This window comes from Ailuropoda melanoleuca, chromosome 15 (assembly GCF_002007445.2).
Source record: "Ailuropoda melanoleuca isolate Jingjing chromosome 15, ASM200744v2, whole genome shotgun sequence".
Lineage (NCBI taxonomy): Eukaryota > Metazoa > Chordata > Mammalia > Carnivora > Ursidae > Ailuropoda > Ailuropoda melanoleuca.
This window is the reverse complement of record NC_048232.1, coordinates 44,758,841-44,780,723: the sequence shown is the minus strand read 5'-3', so window position 1 is coordinate 44,780,723 and position 21,883 is coordinate 44,758,841. Positions and strand designations below refer to the sequence as shown.

Here is a 21,883-nt window from a genome sequence, read left to right as displayed (position 1 = left end):
TGGTGATTTTCACCCTGAACTCATCAGCATTCCAAAGCCTTTTACATTTTGCCCTACTTGGTTTGGGCAGAGAGCCCAGATATGACATCCTTTTATAAGTTCCGAATGAGCCAGAAAATCTACCCAACCCCCCAGGATTACTTTACATGTTCTACTATTACTATCATTGTTGGCAATAGACAAATGAGATCTTTTCACTTGACTCAGTCATAATTTCATCCCTGGGCAGGGAATTCAATATTATAGAGGACTGCAAGTTTGCGTACTTGTGTTTTTGAAGCTCTTGCTACCCCAGAGAGAAAAGTAGAACCATTGTCTGGAACCATTAGCAGGTTAGGCAAGTAAATATTTGCAAAGAAAAACACGTCAGGTTTCAGAGTCCTAGATGCTTCTCTTTGAACATCCTTTACCTGCCCACGGCCTCCGATGGGTTTCCTCCTCCTGAGCCCACCTTCGTGCAGGACTGGAGGGGACTCTTCTCTTTCCCCAGATGGGACAGCAGTAAGTCTCCTGACAGGGCAGGATCTCACAGAAAGTGATTTCTGGTACTTGGAAGGAGGACTGTGTGGTTGCCAGGGATGTATTCGGTGCTGGAGAGCATTGGGCAGAGGGAAGGAAAGCGACAAGGTTAACCTGAAAGGCTGGTTCTTTTGTTGACAATTCACAGGAAACACAGGGCTGGCTTTGAGAGTGAGGAATGTGAAAATCTTAAATCCTACCTGAGGGGGAGGCTGTGGGTGGCAGGGCCGGCTCCTGAGAGCTTGTGATATTGCTGGAGGAAGAAAACAAAATGATTAATGAAGGAGGCCTTCAAGAACCCTTCTCCCCAAAGGAAAACAAGACCAAAACTCTCACCTCAGAGGGAGATTTGGGGCACGTTGGTTTTGATCTTTTAAGCTAAGTATGTAAAGGGAGACTATCGTCAAGGCACTGTTTAAAAAAAAAATAAGAAGGAAGCATTATGTGACAGACTTGAGTTCGTCTATATCTCACACAAGCAGCTGGCCAGAGATACACGCTCGCACCATAGAAACCAGCACAGTTCTGCTTCTCTGCCCTGCTGAGAGAAAGCCCTCGCCTTCCTAGAGCAAAGAGGCTCTGGGGTACTCCCGCACTGATGGATTTTTCCAGAGAGCAGACCCCTGGCCTGGCAAGCTGCCTCAGAAGCGTCTGCCACTAGCGGAAGATTACAAGAGGAAGCTGTCAATCGCTGGAGGCAGCCCTCTGCTCCTTGCAGGAAAAAGTCAGAGCAGAGTTCACATCCCGCTGGTGGAGGGCGTCCGCACAGTGGCACCGGGAGAGGAAAGGCCGCGTGGGTTTAGTGAGCTGTGGACGCCAAACCCTTCGGCTGCTGCCCTAACATCTTCTGGCTGCCTGTCTTTTTAGAGCACAATATACCAAATTGGAGGAGGGAGGAAGGAAAAGAAGTGCAATGTGGCATCCATTTCTACACTGTGTGACGTCCAAATAATGACTCTGTCTTTTTTCCTCCAATGACCAGAACTTATATATTCAAAAAGAAGCTTTTCTTAAAGGTTCTGAGACTTGGGAAGCTATTCTCAACAATGCTCATGCCTCCAAACACTTACATTCTCTTCTCACGGGGGTGTCTCTGGAACTCTCTCATGGGCCGCACAGGAGAGTCTGCCGATGACATTACAATTCCGCTGTGTGCTGGGTCTGACAGAGTGACATAACTTGACTTCCTGACAGCTTGACTCCACACCTGGTTCCCTAGACTCGACTCCTCGTTATATGGTTCCCCTTCAAAGGTGGTGGCTTTACTATTATTAAATACACACGAGGAAATGGGCCGCACATTTGAATTCCACTCATAAAGAAAAAATTTCCAGAGTGTTCTCAGCAGCAGCTGGCTACTGCCCGGCAGGCACAACCCTATCTGGGGAAAGTGGTGCTGAACCCCAGAGATGCCATCAGACAGAATCCATTGTGTCGTGCTGGCAACTGCTTGCAGTGATCCAGTCTCCCTCACTTTGTTCTCCCATAGCCCCCACTCTATCTCCCTATAACAACCCTGAAGTGCTCTAATTTGTCTCTGGCATCTACTTCAGTGCATGACCCAGAGAACTTCTAGAACTGTAGAATGAAATGGACATCTGCTCCTTTCTCTGGGGGCAAATTCTGCTTTTGACCCTTCTTGCCACCACAGGCCAGAAACAACATAAGAAGCCCAATAACCTCCCCTTTATGATCTTAGTGGCGAACAATACTGGAATTCGTAAGATCATTCTGATAAGCATGTTTAGAAAGCCGTCTCTGTACATCAGTATTAGACTTCCTATAATCTTGCCACTGGATTTCCACGGGACCCTGTGTCTCCAGAGAATGTACTCCGTGTGTTTGCTAAAGTAGATACCCGCTCTCTTCTGACCTGGGATCCCAGGGGAGGACAGCTCGCTTAGGAGAGTGAGGAAAAGACAATGGCTGCAAATGGGAATTCTGTGTCGTGGTGTCAGATCCTTGGGGATGCCTCACGGCATGGGCAGTAGCAAGTGAAAAGCTNTCGTGGTGTCAGATCCTTGGGGATGCCTCACGCGTGGGCAGTAGCAAGTGAAAAGTTGGAATGCTGAGGGGAGAGAAGGGTACAGAGACACTCACACTGTCCTCCGTAGATCAAGGAACTCCCAGCACCGTGGCACCACCCTTACTCTGCCTCTGAGAACGATTGTCTCCCTTGAGACAAGGCCCAAAGGCCATCCCTTCCCACACTCACAAAGCATTTTTTGAGTGATAGATAAATACCCACTGACCCTGCAAATGGACAAAGAACAAGAAGACCCAGAGGACATAGGTAAGATGACCAAGGCCTGAAACCTGAGGGGCCATCCCAGCAGCAGGATCCTGCAGACCAGAGCCCCAAGGAAGAGCCCTGCATCCCAGTAAGGGATGCCTCCCACTGCCCTGCCGGGGCGGAGGGCAGTCAAGTCCCCCATCACTCTGCAAATCCTTTGTCCTTATTGTGTTTGCTTGCCCCCACTGCTGAGTACATTTGGCTGCAGTTTCAATATATTATGTATCTTGGGGTTATCTCATAGTCCCTTTGGTGTGAAGTCTTCACTGAAGAATCTAGAAGAATCCTAACAACAGGAGTGTTGCCCTCTCACTCCTTTCCCCCAAGTAGACAGGAAAGAGAATTAACAATTTCAGACAATTATTTGTAAGACTGAAACACACACAGCATAGTGAGCTCCTAAAAATTATCAATTGATTGAAAAAAAATCATTCTTCATCTCACATTTAAGAACAGAAAGCCCATGCTTTTTTCTTCAGAATATGAGTTTAAAAATGGCCCCCTCAGGGCACCTGGGTGACTCAGTCAGTTAAGCGTCTGCCTTCAGCTCAGGTCGTGGTCTCAGGGTCCTGGGATCAAGTCCCATGTCTGGATCCCTGCTTAGCAGGGAGTTTGCCCCTTCCCCCTGCTCATGCTCTCTCTCACTTTGTCTCCCTCATTCAAATAAATAAATAAAATCTTAAAAAAAAGGGGGGGGATGGGGTGCTCCCTTATCTCTAAGCTAAATCCAAGGTCAATGCCCAGGTAAAGGGCTCCTTGTCTTCAAAGTACATAAGTCAGTCCCCAGTTCATAGGTGAGAAAAGGAAAGAAGATGGGAAGAAAAAAAGAGCTTGACATAACATAACATTGAAGTTTTTCTTACCAAAATGCCATCACAGCAATGAGAGTTATAACCAAGGTCTGGAAAACCCAGTTAGGACACAACTGTTTTTTTCCTGAAAAATAGACCTGTAAAACAGATTCAGTCAGGAACTCCAATAAACCAGTGATGCCAATTGTGAAAAGGACCCCTGGGGACTCACTCCCAGCAGGGATCTTTGTGGCTCCCAGTGGGCTGGCCAAAGTGCTCTCTTCAGCCTACATTTCCCTGCTGTCTGCTCCGTGAAAATGAAGTTCTTCCAAAGCCTCTCTCAAGCCTCTCCCTCTCCTTGACACTTCAGCATACAGCATACGGCCATCTGTTTTCCTGGGCGTCCTGCAGGACCCACGTCTGTACCATTCATTTAGTGCTTATTCTCGAAGTTTTAGGAGAGCAGAGGACCTATCAGACAAGATATCGTCAGAACCCAGATGTTCATCTCCTTTACTACAACACTTGTGAAAACCAAAAGGTCTTCAAGACAGGATGGAGTAAATTCCAATGGAATAATTTCAGGCATCATGACGCACCATGGAAAAGACGTTTATGGTACGAAATACGAAGTACTCTGTAAATCATCCACATAGGTATTCAATTCTGCTACCTATTTTTAAGGACAGTTCTGGGCCTGTGTCTTATTGATTCTTATACCCATTCAACAAATATTCATTAAGCACTATTATGTATAACACTATAGGGAATCTAAAAATAAGTAAGTTCCAGTCTCTAGGAAGCCAATGAGGCAAACCTCTAAGACTGATACATATTGGCATAGAAACTTGCATATGAGGAAAAGGACCGAGAATTACAGAAGGGACAGCTGTGTAATTGGTGGTGAATCTGGCTGAAGAGATAGGAGAGGTTTTCTGTGCACTTTAATAAGGTGCCCCTGAAATGGGAGCTTTTCTGCTAATGCAATAGGGAATGTTATGCTTGCTTCATCCTTCCGGGTACAGGGTGGAATCATGCTTTTGGCTAGAAGAGAATGAAGGATGGTGGTAGTTAAGACAAAGCTTAAAATTGGCCTTTATTTGAATTTCTTGGGCTGGTTATCTGAATAAATAAGATGTTTCTCAATGTTATATTGGGGTTTGGGGTATGATTAACCATATAAGTTTTTAACAAATATACAAACCCATAGGGCTCTTATAACCGAGTCACCCTAAGGCAGCTGGAAGCCACTCTGAACACAGGAAGCGAATAGCTTATACCGTTCTTCATCTCACTGGAACTGTTCAGAGGAGGGTCTGGTCTAATAATGTGCTGGGCAGAGAAGGGACTCAATGAAATTTGTTGAATCGATTGGAATTAAATAGCATTAGTCTCAGGGTAGGAGCTTCCCCCTCCAACCTACTCCCCACAGCTGCTGGATTATTTTCAATCTTCATGCTTTTGCTTCAAATCCTTTGACCTAGTCTGGGGACGTGCCCTAAGACCTGGAGTCAGGCTTGGAGTCAGGTGCTGAACAAGTCATCTAAATGTCATTGATCCGCATTTCCCTCATCAATGAAATAGGAATGAGAAAATAATACCTGCCAACATTTCAGAGTTATTGGGTAGGTCCAACTAATTGTGCAGTGGTTCTCAAATTCAAGTCCACATGAGAATTACTTTGGAATTTATTAAAAACCAAAATGCCCTAGAAAATTCTGCTCAAAGGCCTGAAGGCCTACCCACCTCACCCCAACCACCAACATACAGTGGGGATCACCCACCTATCTCTTGGAGGTAGAGAAAGAGAAGGAAGGAAGAGGGACACTAGATCGGATGAGAGCTACTTGGAGGCCTCGATCTGCCTCTGGAACAAGCGCCACCATTGGCAGTGGTAGGGAAGTCGAGGCAAGGCCCAGCCACGTTTCTTACCATCTGGTAAGGCCCACCAACGTTTCACAGCCAGCACTCTGCCCATCAATGTGCCCATTAACCCAAGAGCAGCACACTCCACCCACACACACACGTTTCAGTGACCCAAGGATCACGGAGGCTCTGGGGAACAGAGGATGCCCAGGGGATGGAGTCATGGAAGGGATAGCGAACCTCAGAGAAATAGCCATGACCTTCTGCAAGGACAGCACAGGGGAAGCGAAACATCCCCATGACTTGTACTTTATCAAGTTCCCTGGAAGATTCTGATAACATGCCGAAGTACGAGAACCACTCAGATAGTGGGTTTGAAAATGCTAATAGGAGTGAACACTTGGGGTGCTTGGGTGGCTCAGTCGGTTAAGCATCCAACTCTTGATCTCAACTCAGGTCTCAATCTCAAGGTTGTGAGTTCAAGCCCCGCATTGGGCTTCATGCTACATGGAGCCTACTAAATTAAAAGAAAAGGTGTGTGTGTGGGTCGGTTAAGCATCCAACTCTTGATCTCAACTCAGGTCTCAATCTCAAGGTTGTGAGTTCAAGCCCCGCATTGGGCTTCATGCTACATGGAGCCTACTAAATTAAAAGAAAAGGTGTGTGTGTGGGGGGGGAAGTGAACACTTATCTAGCACTTATTATGTGCCATATTCTTTTCTGAGTGCTTTATATATACTAATTTCTTTAGCCCTCATGATAATCCTTAACAATTCTATGAGGCAGGCACTGTTATCATCCCCAATTTATGGAGAAGGGAAAAAATGAAGACTAGTGGTCTTATGCAAGATCACACAGCTAGTAAGTCACAGAGCCAGGATTTAAACCCTCAAACATTTGGCTCCAGAATCTGTGCTCATAACCACATGCTCTGCTGCTGCCCTTTTTCTGTCTGTAAAACAAGAGAACACTATACGACCTAGAAATTATTGTCCTTATACAGAAGGTTTTCACCGCTTACCAAGTGAACTCCTTAACAGGTGGTCCAGGATATCCGAGCCCTACCTGTATTTTCAGCCTTATCTTCTACTCTCCTCCCTAACCAACCCTCACCTAATCCTTCAAGGAAGCCAGTGCCAGCCCCCAGATCTTTGCTTATGCCGTTCCCTCTGGAACCTCTCCTATTCCTGCCCAGAGCTTACTCCTCCTGGAAGGCCCGGCCCCCATAACGCTCCTGCAGCACTCTGAGCCTTTGCAGTATTGACCACATCCAGATACAACTGTTCTTTGGATTGTCCTCTGATCTTCCCTGGCTACCTAGAAATTCCTTGGGCGAAGGGGCCGTGTCTTACTCACCTTTGTCTGCCTCCCACAAGCTTACAACAGCGACTCTAAGAGGTCTCTGAGTTGAATGGGTGTCCTTTAATACCTACATAAATCCTGTGTCTACAACCTGACTCCCTTCCCCCCATATACCCAAGAAATTGAACCACTTAATGTTTTTAATTTAGATTGTGAGCCTTCAGGGAAGATTATCAGACTGGGCTCTCCATTTATGCATTCATTTAACAAGTTTTTCTGAGTACCTACTGTATGCCAGTCCCTGGGGATGCAGAGTGAGGAAGGCAGACATGGGGCCTGTTCCCATGAATGACACATTCTAGTTGATATTCTGAGATAACTGCAAAATAAAGAGATTCTCTGGGTGCAAAGTGAGAGCTACAGAGGTTGCACATGACCAAATTGTACCCATCAGGGTCACCATGGATGTAGGTACCATTCCCTCCATCCCACTGCAAACTGGTTAGTACAAAGGGCGCCTTTCTTACACAATATTTTTAATAGTTTGTGTTTATTGAGCAAACTGCTATGTGCTGGGCACTGTGGCTAAGGGCTTCACCTTATTTAATCCTATCGATAATCTTTGCAAGGTAGCTACTATTACAATCTTTATTTCTCAATGCCATTAAGTAACTTGTGCAAGGACACTTCTACATATACGTTTATCCATGTATTTATGTGTATTGGTACACTAAGTAGCTTGTCAGCAGCATAACCTTTTAGTAGTTTTTAGTAGAATATTAAACTCTTTCTGAATCCTTTTAGAACAGGTCAGTGCAGTATAACAAGAGCAGAGAGAGCCCACACACCAGGTCAGCCCTTAACAGGACATAGACGAAGGTCAGGAACATCTTCTCCTGGGAAGGGCCGCCTGCGGAACACTGGCGGGTGAGGGGTACGCTGAGTGTCCCGGCTATCTGTCTATGAATTGCAGCTAGGAAGGGAATATTGCAGCTTCTCCCTCACTGACACTTCTCTGCTTAGAGAGGGTGAACTTTAAATTAATAAATGATTAACCTTCACCTTTTACTGTACATTTACTGTAAATGTTACCCGGTTTGATAAAAGTTCTCTTTATTCATTAAAAAACCATTACACTTTACCTTTGAAAGAAAGTGAATACCTATTTCCCCATTTGCACAAACAGTAGTAAATATCAAAGGGAAAAAAGGGATTTGGGGATTAATGGAAGTCCCTCTGGGATCTTCCGAAGCCATAGATAAGGAATTAGGTCGAGTTAAGGCATCCACACAGAACTTGCAGCCAAGGGCCATATGCGTGTGGAGGCTGATGAATTTCACTTGGGGGGCGGGGCAGTATAAACAAAAACTGGCAGAATAATATTTCTCAAATGAACATGTTCTGTACTCATTTCTCTAAACATCTTTCTGAAAAACTAGTTAGTGTCTATTAAAGCGGTAGTATTTAAATACCTAAAGTGTTGGGGCGCTTGGGTGGCTGTCAGTTAAGCAGATGCTTAACTCAGCTCAGATGACCTGAGCTGAAGTCATGATCTCCCTCTCCCTCTTCTCCCTGCTTCTCCCTCTCCCTCTCCCTCTGTCCATTGCTCATAACCCTGTCTCTCTTTCTCTCAAATAAATAAATAAAATATTTTTTAAAAATACCTAAAGTGCGTAACTAGGGAGTCTATCAGCAAATAAATGAAGAAAAGCATTCTTGATCAATTTCTCTAAAGACTTTTGGGGGAGGGTGATAGAAAACATCACTGTTCATTACAAATTTAAGTCTATTTACCTTGTTGGGTTTTTTGGGAATAGCCCTTCTTGGAGAAGATGCACTAACAGCTCTGCTAAATTTGCTTTAAAAAAGAGAGAGAGAATGTTAATTACTATTCAAATGCCTCTCCAGGAGTTACAAGACAAAAGCCCAGGCCGGCACTAACACAGCATGGCTTTTTTTTTTTTTTTTTTTTTGATACTGTGTTAATTTAAAAAAGGAAAAGTCAAGGCAATTGAGAATTCCTTTTGTGGAAAAGAACCTTAGTAAGCATAAATGAATGCATTAAAAGTTATATTTCTCTTTTTCTCATAATTAGACCCCAGGAAATGTGCATTTATCTCCTTAAGTAATGAAAAAAAAAACCCTAGAAGTTTTTTCCCTTAGAACCAAACATGATTTTCTAAATTTAGAAACAACCACTTCTCCTCCTTAAAGAAGTCATCCTTTGCTAAAACGTAACATTTCCTATAACACCTTGCTCTTAAACAGATACTTCATGTTTTGTTTCCTTTTTCAAGCAGCAACAGAAAAAATAAGAAAATTACCACATAAGGCAATTGTGTTCCACAACATTCGAAAAAGAGAGGAGGGACCGCATCACAGGAGAGTAACGGTTGCTGCTGGATCAGAAAGACCACCTCGGTGGATCTAGTTACAGAAAGGCCCCGTTCTCTCCTTCCTCCCGACTCCTGTGGCGCTTGGGGAGGTACCTGATGGAGCTCGCTTCGCTGGCGGAGGACTTGCAACTACTGAGCCGCTTCAACCTGGCCAGCTTTCTGTTCCATATTTCTAACTCTTCTATCCTTTCTTCGAGGTTGTTGGTCAGTTTGCAGAGCTGCTTCACTGCACCCACATTTTCCATAAAGATCTGGTCCTAGAAATGAAACAGTACAGAGGGCATAAATCTACAGTGTGAGACCACCAGGGAACTGTCCACAGTCCATTCGAAGACAGGTGAAATATACCCCTGAAAATGATTATCCATGTGCACAACCTCAAGTTCATTCAAGATAAAACAGAGAGGGTTGCGACTTAAAATGATCTCACTAAACTGCTGGCTGTGTAGTAAAACTGCTTATGTTCAATTTGCAATAAAATGGAAATATGTCCTTGTAATCCAAGAGACAGAATAGAAGGACATTGTCAAGTTTGGAATCTGAAGATTTATTTTGTATGGCCATTATACTATATTTAAAACTCATAAAAAGAAAGTCAGAACAGGCTTCGGAATGATTCTTCGTGTATACATCACTAAATGCTCGTAAGAAATGATTCTAGCTCTTCCTGGTAAAATGTGCATCGAATTACTCAGGTGAAGGAGAAGGGAATGAAGACCTGGGCTTTTCTCTGAGTTCTGCCACTTATTAGATGTGAGACCCCACATCAAACAGAACCACCTCTCTGAGAGTCAGCATCTTCATCTGTGAACGAGAAGGTAACTCTCGTGTGTTAATTTCTGCTTTAACATCCCATGAGCTATCAAGTACAATTTCTATTTAGCCTAACTCCCAAACAAAATTGAAAACAATAACACTTAAGTCTATCTGTTTAGAGAAGGTCATCAACACACCAGAAAGAGCAAGAAAGGGAAACCAACCACAGCCAGAGTGTGCCAGCCATCCCTTCTCCCACCCACACACTTCAGTTGTCATAGAAACATGTGTGTCTCTCTCAGCCATAACAAAAACACTGGAAAGCTCTCATCAACTCACATCCTGATCCTGTGACTGCCCCTTCTTGCCCCCTCTCTGTTTACAAGTTCTGAAGGCCACAGAATTCTCTTGGGCTCATAGAGGCCTGTCCACTGTCATAAAATGATGAGCTCAAGGCCAAAGGAAAAAGATTGTTTTGTAGTTGGGGGATCAAAGTCGGGGCTGTGTGTCTTTGAGATTCTCGTGACGCAAACTGAAGCTTTAAGGGTTTCAAACACTGTAAAGCAACCACTCAGAAAGGAATCAGAAGCTGAACATTACAAACTCAAGGCTTAGTTTACGAAGTGTAAAGACATGCACGCCACTATAAAACACACCAGTAAAGGTAAATATGTAGTCAATTTCAAGATACTGTACTACTGCACTATGATGGTATATAAATCAGTTTACTCTAGCAGAAAAGTTAAACGACAGAAGTACTAAAAATAACTATAGCTACAATAATGGTTAATGGTACACACATAAAAAGAAGTATATTATGACATCAAAAACATAAAACATGGAGATGAAGTAAAAGGGTAGAGTTTTTGTATATGATCAAAATTCAGTTGTTATCAGCCTAAAATAAGCTGTATCTATAAGATAGTTTATGTAAGCTTCATGTGACCACAAAGCAAAAACCTACAAAAGATAAAGAGAAGGGAGTCAAGCATACCATTACAGAAAATCAGTTCACAAAGGAACACAGCAAAAGAGGAAGAAAGGAACAAGAGAACAGCCAAAAAACAATTACTAAGACGGCATTAGTAAGTCCTTACCTATCAATAATTACTTAAAATATAAATGGATTAAAATCTCCAATCAAAAGGCATACAGGGAGTGAATGAATTAAAAAAAAAAAATGCTGCTATACGCTGCTCCCTACAAGAGACTCACACCAGCTTTAAAGACACACATACCTTAAGGAATGGAAAAGGATACTTCATGCAAATGGAAACCAAAAGAGAGCAAGGGTAGCTATACTTATATCAGACAAAATAATATTTAAGTCAAAAACTGTAACAAGAGACAAAGAAGATCATATACTGATAAAGGAATCAATTCATCACTGATAAAGGGGGGTAGTCATCAGAATATGACACTGTAATTATACATCTCTATATTCTATGTCTATTGAGAGAGAGAAAGAGAGAAAGAGAGAGAGATAGCCAACATCAGAGAACCTAAAATTAAGCAAATACTAACAGACCTGAAGGAAGAAATAGAAGCAATATAATAATAGTAGGGAACTTTAGTATTCTACTTTCAACAATGGATAGCTTATCCAGACAGGAAATCAGTAAGGAAACACTGAACTTGAACTATGCAGTAGACTAAATGGACCAAACAAACATATCAGAAATCCCACCCAACAGAGCAGAATACACAGTCTTCTCAAATGCATACAGAACATTCTCAAGGCTAGATTATATGTTAGGTCACAAAACAAGCCTTATAAATTTAAGAAGATTAAAATCATATGAAGTATCTTTTCTGACCACAATGGTATGAAACTAGGAATTCATAACAGGAGGAAAACTTGAAAATTCACAAGTAGTGGAAATTAAACAATATATGCTTGCAAAACTAGTGGGTTAAAGAGGAATTCAAAAGGGAAATAAAATACCTTGAAACTAATAAAGATGGAAATGCAATATAATAAAACAGGATATAGCAAAAGTAGTTCTTTTTTTTCTTTAAAGATTTTATTTATTTATTTATCAGAGAAAGAGAAAGAGAGGGAGAGAGAAAGGCAGGCAGAGAGAGAAGCAGACTCCCCATTGAGCAAGGAGCCTGATGTGGGACTCAATCCCAGGATCCTGGGGTCATGACATGAGCTAAAGGCAGGCTGCTTAATCGACTGAGCCACCCAGGTATCCCAGCAAATGTAGTTCTAAGGGAATTTTATAGCAATAAACACCCACATTAAGAAGGAAAAAGAAAGATCTCAAATAAACAACCTAACTTTATACCTCAAGGAACTATAAAAAGAACAAACCCAGATGTAGAAGGAAAGAAAGAACAAAGATCAGAACAAAAATAAATGACATAGAGACCAGAAACACTATGGAAAAGATCAACAAAACTAAGAGCTAGTTTTTTGAAAAGATAAACAAAATTGACAACCTTTAGCTAGATTAAGGAACAAAAGGAGGGAAGACTCAAATAACTAAAATCAGACAGGAGAGGTGACATTACAACAGATACCACAAAAATACTAAGGATCCTAAGAAACTGCTATGAACAATTATACTCCAACAAATTGGATAAGTTAGAAGAAATGGATATTCCTAGAAACATACAACCTACCAAGACTGAATTATGAAGAAATAGAAAATCTAACAGGCCAATTAAGAAAAAGAGATTGAATCAATAATCAAAAACATCCCAACAAGCCAAAGTCCAGGACCAGACAGCTTCACTGGGGAATTCTACCAAATGCTTAAAGAAAAATCAATACAAATCCTTTTCAAACTCTCCCAAAAAACTGAAGAGGAGGGAACACTTCCAAACTCATTTTAAAAGGCCAGCATTACCCTGATACCAAGGTCAGATAAAGACATTACGAAAAAAGATAATTACAGGCAATTATCTCTGATAAAACACAGATACTCAATAATATATTAAAATGGTTATACACCATGATCAAGTGAGATTTATTCCTGGGATTCAAAAATGGTTCAACATATGCAAATCAATCAATGTGATATACCACATTAATAAAATCATATGATCATCTCAATAGATGTAGAAAAAGCATTTGACAAAATTCAGTATCTTTTCATGAAAAAACCTCTCAACAAAGTATAGATGGACTATATCTCAACATACTAAAAACCCTATATGATAAGTTCATTCCTAACATTATACTCAATGATGAAAAGCTAAAAGTTTTTCCTCTAAGACCAAGAACAAGACAAGAAAGCTCACTGCCCACCCCCCATTTCTATTCAACATAATACTGGAAGTCCTAGACAAAGCGATTAGACAAGAAAAAGAAATAAAAGTTATCCAAATTAGAAAGGAAAAAAACTGTATCTGTTGCAGATGATATGATCTTATACATAGAAAGTCCTAAAGATTCCATCAAAAACTGTTAAAATTAATAAATTTAGTAAAGTTGCAGGATACTAAATAAGTATGCAAAAATTAGGTGCATTTCTATACACTAACAATAAACTATTTGAAAAGGAAATAAAGAATCCCATTTACAATAGCATCAAAAACAATAAATACTTAGGAATAAATTTATCCAGGAGGTGAAAAATCTGCACATTGAAAATTACAAGACATCGATGAAAGGAACTGAAGACACAACTACATGGAAAGATATTCTATGTTCTTGGATCAGAAAAATTAATACTGTTAAAATGTCCATACTTTTCAAAGCCATCTATAGATCCAATGTAATCCATATCAAAATTCCAATGGCATCTTTCACAGAAACAGAAAAAAAAATCCTAAAATTTGTATGGAACCACAAAAGATCTTCAATATCCAAAGTAACCCCAGAAAGAACAAAGCTGGAGGCATTACACTTCCTGATTTCAAATTATATTATAAAGGTATAGTGATCAAAACAGTACTAGCATAAGAATAGACATATAGACCAATGGAATAGAATTGAGTGCCCAGAAATAGACTCAGACATATCTGACCAACTAAAATTTGACATGGGAGCCAAGAGTACTTAATAAGAAAAAGATAGTTTCTTTAACAGTGCTGGGAAAATTGGATATTCACATGCAAAAGTATGAAATTGGACATCTACCTTATACCACTCACAAAAATTAACTCTAAATAGGTTAAACACTTAAATGTAGACCTAAGACCATAAAACTCCTAGAAGAAAACATAGGGAAAAAATTTCTTGACATCGGTCTTGGGAAACATTGTTTTGGATCTGACACCAAAGCACAAACAACAAAAGCAAAAATAAACAAGTGGGACTACATCAAACTAAAGAGTGTTTGTACAGAAAAAGAAACAATCAACAAAATTGAAAGGCAACCTAAAGAATGGAAGAAAATATTTGCAAACCATATATCTGATAAGGGGTTAATATTCAAAATATATAAGGAACTCACGCAACTCAACAGCAAAACACAAATAATCTAACTGAAATGTGCAGAGGACATGAATAAACATTTTTCCAAAGAAGATATACAAATGGCCAAAAGGAAATGAAAGGATGCTCCATATCACTAAACATCAGGGAAATGCAAATCAAAACTACAGTGAGATATCATCACATACCTGTTAGGATGGCTATTTTTAAAAAGGCAGGAAAAAGATAACGTGTTGGTGAGGGTATGGGAAAAAGGGCACCCTTGTACACTGCTGGTAGAGGTGTCAATTGGTTCAGGCACTATGGAAAACAGCATGGAGATCCCCCCAGAATTTCTGGGTGTATGTCTGAAGGACATGAAATCACTGTCTCTAAATCACTGTCTCTAAGAGATATCTGTACCCCTCTGTTCATTGCAGCAATATTCACAATAGCCAAGATATGGAAACAATCTAAGTATCCATTGATAGAAGAATGGATAAAGAAAATGGGATACACACACACACACACAAATGGGATATTATTCGGCTATAATAAAGAAGGAAATCCTGCCATTTGTGACAACATGGATGGAATTGAGGGCATTGTGCTAATTGAAATAAGCGAGACACAGAAAGACTGTGTGGTATCACTTATATGTGGAAACTAAAAAAGCCAAACTCAGAGAAGTTTATCTTATCTCTCAATATCTTATAACTCAATAAAGTCAACAAATTCAGTTTGTAAGGAAGGATAGTTGGTGGGAGAATTGAATAAAATAAGATAGGACACAAATTGAAAACTGTCAAATCTGGGTGAAGTATATACATGGATTTCACTATTATTCTAAGTTTGCATATATTTGAAATTTTTTATTAAAAAATGTTAATAAAGAAATCAATCAGAAAACAAAAATTGAAAATTTCCGGACAAAAGCTCTTTAAAATTTTCTAATTCTGGTACAAATATTCCCTTACTTCTAAATTTGTTTTAATAAAAATAAGGCAGAAATCATGAAGACAAGAATAATATTCTATGGCCCTAAATCACAGTAAATGTCATATGACCATTCACTATGTTTACACTGTAGAAAGCCTTACACTCTAATTATAACTGGTCATTATGTCCAAGCAATGGTCCCAAACAGATTCCCAGCCATCATCTCTGACTCCTCCCCATCTGCTCCCCCAGGGGCAATCCACCATGCTGTGCTATCAGCTCAGTTTCCCAAATCTTCTGAATCCACCCACTTTTCTCCATCTTCACTGGCACTACTATACCTAATATTCTTTTTTATTTTTCTTCGCAACCAGCTTCTTCTTCTTTTTTTGATGCTTGCCTGAAAGCATGAATTTGTGATTTAGCCCAAACAAGAGCAGACCACGGAGGAAGATACTTAAGTCCCCTCTGAAGCATGGTAAGTTCATTCTGCAATACTACCCAACAGGACTTTCAATGCTGCCTCATGAGATATGAGCAATTGGCTGCGATTGTCCAGTTACTTGTAAATAATGATGACAAGCCAGCTCTGATTTCTCCAACTCAAGTTTGCTGGCACCATACATCTTCCAGGTAGATCCAATAGGCGAGAAGATAATTCATGTGTTTTCCTATTTAAGAGGACATAAAGGTAGAGAGGAAATTTACTACTACCTTTCTGGTTATAATTATGGCCCTGACTTTATGGATCCAATGGAAAATTACCAAAAAATAAATTTCTAGGACATTATGTTATAGGGATTGACTCTGACTAAAATTCTTCTGACTTCTGTCCTCTCACACCATACTGACTCCAGTATAAATATGTTCAAAAAATAATAATCCAGAATTTTCTGAAAGTGTTCTTTTCTATGCAAGTGATAAGGTCTGTGATTTCACTTTAACCATGAACATACAACCAGATGCCTGGGAACTTTGTTTAAATACACACATCCGGGTCCCATGTAAAGGTTTGTATTCATTAGGACTCAGATGGGCATAAGTCTGGGGCATTTTGAAAAGCTTTCCCCATCTAATACCCAGTGTTGGTTTATAAGTATTTTATAATTGAACTTAATTTAATTATTCATCTCTGTCCAGTTATCATTAACAATGTTAAAGGGGACCCACTATCTCAGCTGAAATGTACCTTCACAATTGTGATGCAAAAATGATTAAACCCCCTTGCCACCAAAAACTGCTCATGGGACTCTGGGGGGAAAATAGGAACTACTTAAAATCACACAAGAATCTTGTGCCCATTTAGGACTTGCTTTGGGGTGAAGGTACAAATGGACAGCATGACATATTTTCTGAAGGACACATGGAGCAGTTTGGCAAGTATATGAGCACATGAACAGGAAGCATTGTGAAATCAGGGCCATTACTGAGCTTAGAGCAGGTCCCTTACCTAAGCCTTCTCCTTCACCATAAACTCTGTGCTCTAGTCATGTTGAACCATTTGCCCTTTGTCAAACATCTCAAGCTTTCTCTAGTTTCTGGAGCTAGCACAGAATAGGCTGTTCCTTCTACCTGAACCACCTGTCTCCCCCACCTCCCACTTCCCTTCCGCTTGGTGTCATATTTACCCATATGATAAACACCCAGCAACACATCTTGTCCACAGTCAGTTCTCAGTACAGAGCAGGAACTCAGTATGTATTACATGAGTGAATGCTCTTACAAGGACTGTTCATGTCATGCAGCATTGGGAGGCCATAGCACAGTTCTCTAGCGAAATGAAGAGAGTGGCCAAACTTCTAGCTTATTCTTTTATTTGAGGCTGCTCTCAGAAAAGCAGAAAGAGGACGCCTGGGTGGCACAGCGGTTAAGCATCTGTCTTCGGCTCAGGGCGTGATCCCGGTGTTATGGGATCAAGCCCCACATCAGGCTCTTCCGCTATAAGCCTGCTTCTTCCTCTCCCACTCCCCCTGCTTGTGTTCCCTCTCTCGCTGGCTGTCTCTATCTCTGTCGAATAAATTAAAAAAAAATCTTTGGAAAAAAAAAAAAGAAAAATCTCACTTGCCCCCAAAACATATAATTTAAAAAAAAAAAAAAAAAGAAAAAAGAAAAGCAGAAAGACTGAGGCCCAAATTCCACTTCCGTATTAGGAAATGTCCATGGAAATTTGGGTGAATTAAACAAAGAGATAACAGTGTTTCATATCCTCAGTGCAGCCGGGGATGGGAAGCTGGTTTGACTCTACCCAGCCAACTGGTTTCCACTCTGATCAGGTCCTTTCCACTTCGGGAGGGTTTTGGCTCGGGAAATGGGTAAAAGTTTCTTCAGTGCACCCTCGCTCCCTAGATAAGCCTTGCAGAATGCAGTGTGCAAGCTCTGGGCTCCCTCACCTTGTCCTCCAACAATACTTAGTAAGGGGAACTCAGCCTGATCGCAAAGAAAGCTTGGAGAAGTTGAAATAGGCTGTTATTTCTTCCCCAGTTAGAGTCACAGACATGAAAATTTCTCCTCGTGGCATCTGATGTTGCATGGACTAATGTTTTATAATAAAATCATGGGAGGGGCACCTGGTGGCTCAGTCAGTTAAGCATCTGCCTTGGGCTCAGGTCATGGTCCTGGGGTTCCTGGGATTGAGCCCTGTGTCTGGCTTCCTGCTCAGTGGGGGGTCTGCTTCTCCCTTCTCCCTCTCCTTCTGTCCCTCCCTCTCCCCCTGCTCGTGTTCTCTCTCTTTCAAATAAATAAATAAAATCTTCAAAAAAAAAAAAAAACTTTTCCCTATAATAAAATCATGGGAATACAACAGCCTGCAATTGAGCATCACGAGAATGACTGCCAACGGGAGAAAAACGGTCTTTAGCCAATGGATGTGTTTGGCAATTATTTGGGCTTTGAATAAACTTGGCTTTAGATCTTCATCCAGGCCTTGATATGGATTTAAAATAATAGAATCCCTAAGCCAGAAAAGCAGACTGCTGAGTTACACTTTGGTAAATAAAGCATAAAATTCCAGGTATTAAATCAGTGGCTTGAATAAACAGGCCTGATTTTCAAAGTATTGCCACCACCTGGGGCCACAATATTTAAATTGCAGTTTTAGGTGTCTGGAACGATGTCTTCTTTTCCCAACATTTTATTACAAAAATTTCCAAGCATATGGAAAAGTTTTCAAAACTGTACAGTAAATGCCCATAAACCTACTACCTAAATTCCACAATTAGCTCCATCCATCCATCCAACCGTCTTGTTTAAATGCATGTGTTAAAATAAAAAACAAATGGAGACCAGCCTTGAAAATTCCCTGAGCAGACAAAACTAGTTTAGTCATATAAACAAAGCTTAATCTGACTTATTTTACACAACTAACTTGACCTATGTCATTTCTTGCTTGTATGTCTGGAAATCATAAGCAAAACCTGAACTCTTTCCTGAGGTTGATACAAAGTAACCACTGACCCATTTCCAATCACTTAAGAAATTCTAATATTATAACCAATCACAGTGAAGAGTAAACAGGCACTACTTTCTCTGTCTACAGGCTGCTTCCTAAACTTATCATGTTTTGGTTTCAGTTTGCAAACCGTCTTTTCTGTGTGTGCACAATAAAGTCTTACTAATTACCACCCTGGTGATCCGTTGGTTTTACTTCTGTTAGTTCTGAACTTTTAACACATGAAAAAAAAAAAATGAGCAGCAACTTTTTTAAAGAAGACATAATTACAAAATGAAGTTTTCCAAGAAAACAATAGATTTCCTATTTCTCTTTGAAATGTTTACCAGAAACAGGATTTTCTCCCTGCTTCTGGTGTGAGGAGCTCCTAAGAAGGAAGAAGATGGCCTACGAACAGGTGATCAGTTGTTAAAACAGCCAGCGTTGGTTTTAGTAAAATACTAGCTCTAACGGAATCATTCAGCTTGGAGTCAAATCAATCCTGTGAGCCCCACAGAGAACATTTTCCCCCTACCGGACACTTACCGCCACAAGCAATAAATGAGTTCTGAAACCTCCCTTGGCGAGAAAAGACTGGATTTTTAAATCAACTGGACATTTAAAAGCCCCATTTGGGGTGCAGGGGAGTGGGAGGCACAGGCTTCCAGTTACGGAATGGAGAAGGAATGGAAATAAAGAAAATACAGTCAGTGGCCTTGTAATAGTGTTGTATGGTGACAGAGGGTAACTACACTTGTGCTGAGTGTAGCATGACCTATAAACGTGTTGAATCCCTATGTTGTACGCCTGAAACTAACGTAACATTGTGTGTCAGCTATGCTCAAATTTTAAAAATTTAAAAACAAACGAACAAACAAATAAATAAATAATTGCTTCCATTTAGATTCTGGGCTAGCCATATGAGCTCAAACTGATAGAATTTTTTTACCACTCAGTTGTTCTGAATAAAAAAATAGTATATGTCATTCTATTAAAAAAACATAAATCATTTCAAAGACACCTGAGGTGGTAGCATCTCTGACTGACATCTGGAAAAAAATTTACTAACAATTAACCATGTATTAGGTTATACTATATTATAGACCTAAAAGTCGTGGTCTTAAGAAAATTTTTATTAACCAAAATCATTTATAAAAGCAATTGTTTCAGTGGGGGAAAAAGTGACCTAGGTAGAATTTCAACTTGCCATACTGAAGTCATTTTTACTGAGAACTGTAAAGAATAAAATAATTTGTTCTGGATAGCTGTGAAAGTGACCTCATTATACCCAAAACTTGGTGAGCCAAACTTTGGACAAAAGTCTTATCTGATGTCGAAATTCATGCGCTTAACCACTTTGCCATGCACTATGGGTGATTCCTCAATTATTAAAATCAACAACATTTTGTTAACATTAATTTTCTTCCCATCTCATCTCTTTCCTCCTCATGTCCATATCCATCCTCTCTGCTCACTTAACTTTTCGACACTGTGCTCACTCTATACTCCGCTTTAGCCCAAAGTTCTTGGCCTTCCCAGGCCTTTTCCTTCCTCTCCTGGTCCTAACTGGCAGGAATCTGAGCTTTTCATCTACTTGCTTCTCATTCCGTAAGAACTGAAAGCCTCCAGGCCAGGCGGGTAACAGGAAGCAGTGATGGGAGGGCCAATGAAGTCCTTCTAAAAGGGAGCCACTCCTCAGCCTCATGTCACCAGATCCAGTGGTTTGAGGGAACCAGAAATCCAGAATTTGTGTGAGGACCTCCTCCTCATTTTTAAAAATAGGCAACAAATTTGAAAATTTTAAAATACCATGAGGAAAAAAAAAAGTCTTCAGGCCAGACTTGGCCACAGGTTTCTGATCTGTGACCTGTGTCCATAACCTTTCCCTAATGAATGAATACCTTCAGCATGCTAAAGCTTCCCCTTGGGCCCCAGCTGCTCTCCCAACTTCCACACACCTGGTCACCTCTGGACATTTTCATCTGAATATTCAGCTGACATCTCAAACTCAAAATTGAACTCATTTTCCCACCAGAAAACCACTTTTCTGTCAGACTTCCTTATTTTAATGGAATCACTTCTCTACCTTTCAGTGAGATTCAGAAACTCAGCCATTAACTTACACACATCCTTACTGAGAACCCACAATGTACAGATACGGTGCTAAACAACACAGGATGGACAAGGCACATTCTCTGACCTTGAGAAGCTCACAGTCTAGCGGAAGAGATGGAATAGAAAGGGAATGACAACACAGTGTGACAAATGCCCTAGAAGATGTATATTCAGGTGCCTGAGCCAACATAGAGACAGGATCGATCAAGACATCACAGAATTTATTAATTCACTTAGCCAATATAGTGCCCTAAGTCCTGGGGTTGAAGTCACAAATAAAGTATTGGAGATATAGCTTTGAAAAATATAGAAGATTTTGGGGTCACACAATGAGTCGGGGAGGCTGGTAAAGAATAAATAGGCAAATAAGATCATTCCAGCTAGACAGAACTCTCCAGATCGCCGTGAAGAAGTCTGCAGTGTGTGCCCTGTGCAGAGGTCCGGCTGAGGGGGAGGGTGGGGTCTGCACCAGAGAGAGGAGACCGGTCTCTCTAATTACAGCGAAGGCACTATATACCCTCTCCGTAGCCCTGCATCTTACAAAAAAGTGAAGCCAAGTGATGTGGAGACTGTTCTAGATGAGGTGATGGGGGAGGGTCTTGGCACTGAAATTCAAATGGCAAGTTCATCTAAAGAGAGAGTCTTCAGGGCAGAGAACACTCAACACAACAGCTCTGAGGCAGAAACAAACTTGGCGAGTGTGAGAACAGAACAGGGCTGGTGGCAGAGGGGCTGGCAAACCAGAGGTGCAGGCGTGAGCACAGACATCGTGTTCTGAAGGCATCTGGGGCCTGGCGGGCTCAGTGTGTCAGGAAACGAGTTAGAAAGAGAAGCAATTCCATCCAGATGGTGGAGGGGTGATAATAAGCCAATGACGAGCCAAAGGCGGGAAGGGAGATTGTACGATCAGAGATGTTTAGTTTTGTTTTAGGGAGAAAACTGGGAAGCATAAAAAGAATAAAGAGGGAAGAGAATAGACAAGAGAGGGGGCCGACGTTAGAACAGCAGCACTGGGTGTCTAATTGGATATTGTGCACGAGAAAAAGGAAAAATGGAAAGTCCCCTGCAATGCTCCTCTCCCTCAGCCACATCTTCTGTCCCCAAGGTCTGCCA

At 41.0% G+C, this 21,883-nt stretch overlaps 1 protein-coding gene across 1 annotated transcript in view; it reads right to left on the bottom strand.

Moving 5' to 3' along the window:
• MYRFL (myelin regulatory factor like) overlaps positions 1-21,883 on the bottom strand; it is a 119,202-nt gene that overhangs the window by 14,625 nt on the left and 82,694 nt on the right. The window contains exons 14-19 of the mRNA XM_019802729.2: positions 9,261-9,424; positions 8,566-8,629; positions 3,676-3,761; positions 856-930; positions 720-772; positions 411-590 (exon numbers count right to left, since the gene is read on the bottom strand). Of these exons, the coding sequence (XP_019658288.2) occupies positions 411-590; positions 720-772; positions 856-930; positions 3,676-3,761; positions 8,566-8,629; positions 9,261-9,424 (622 nt within the window). The remainder of the gene's footprint in view (positions 1-410; positions 591-719; positions 773-855; positions 931-3,675; positions 3,762-8,565; positions 8,630-9,260; positions 9,425-21,883) is intronic.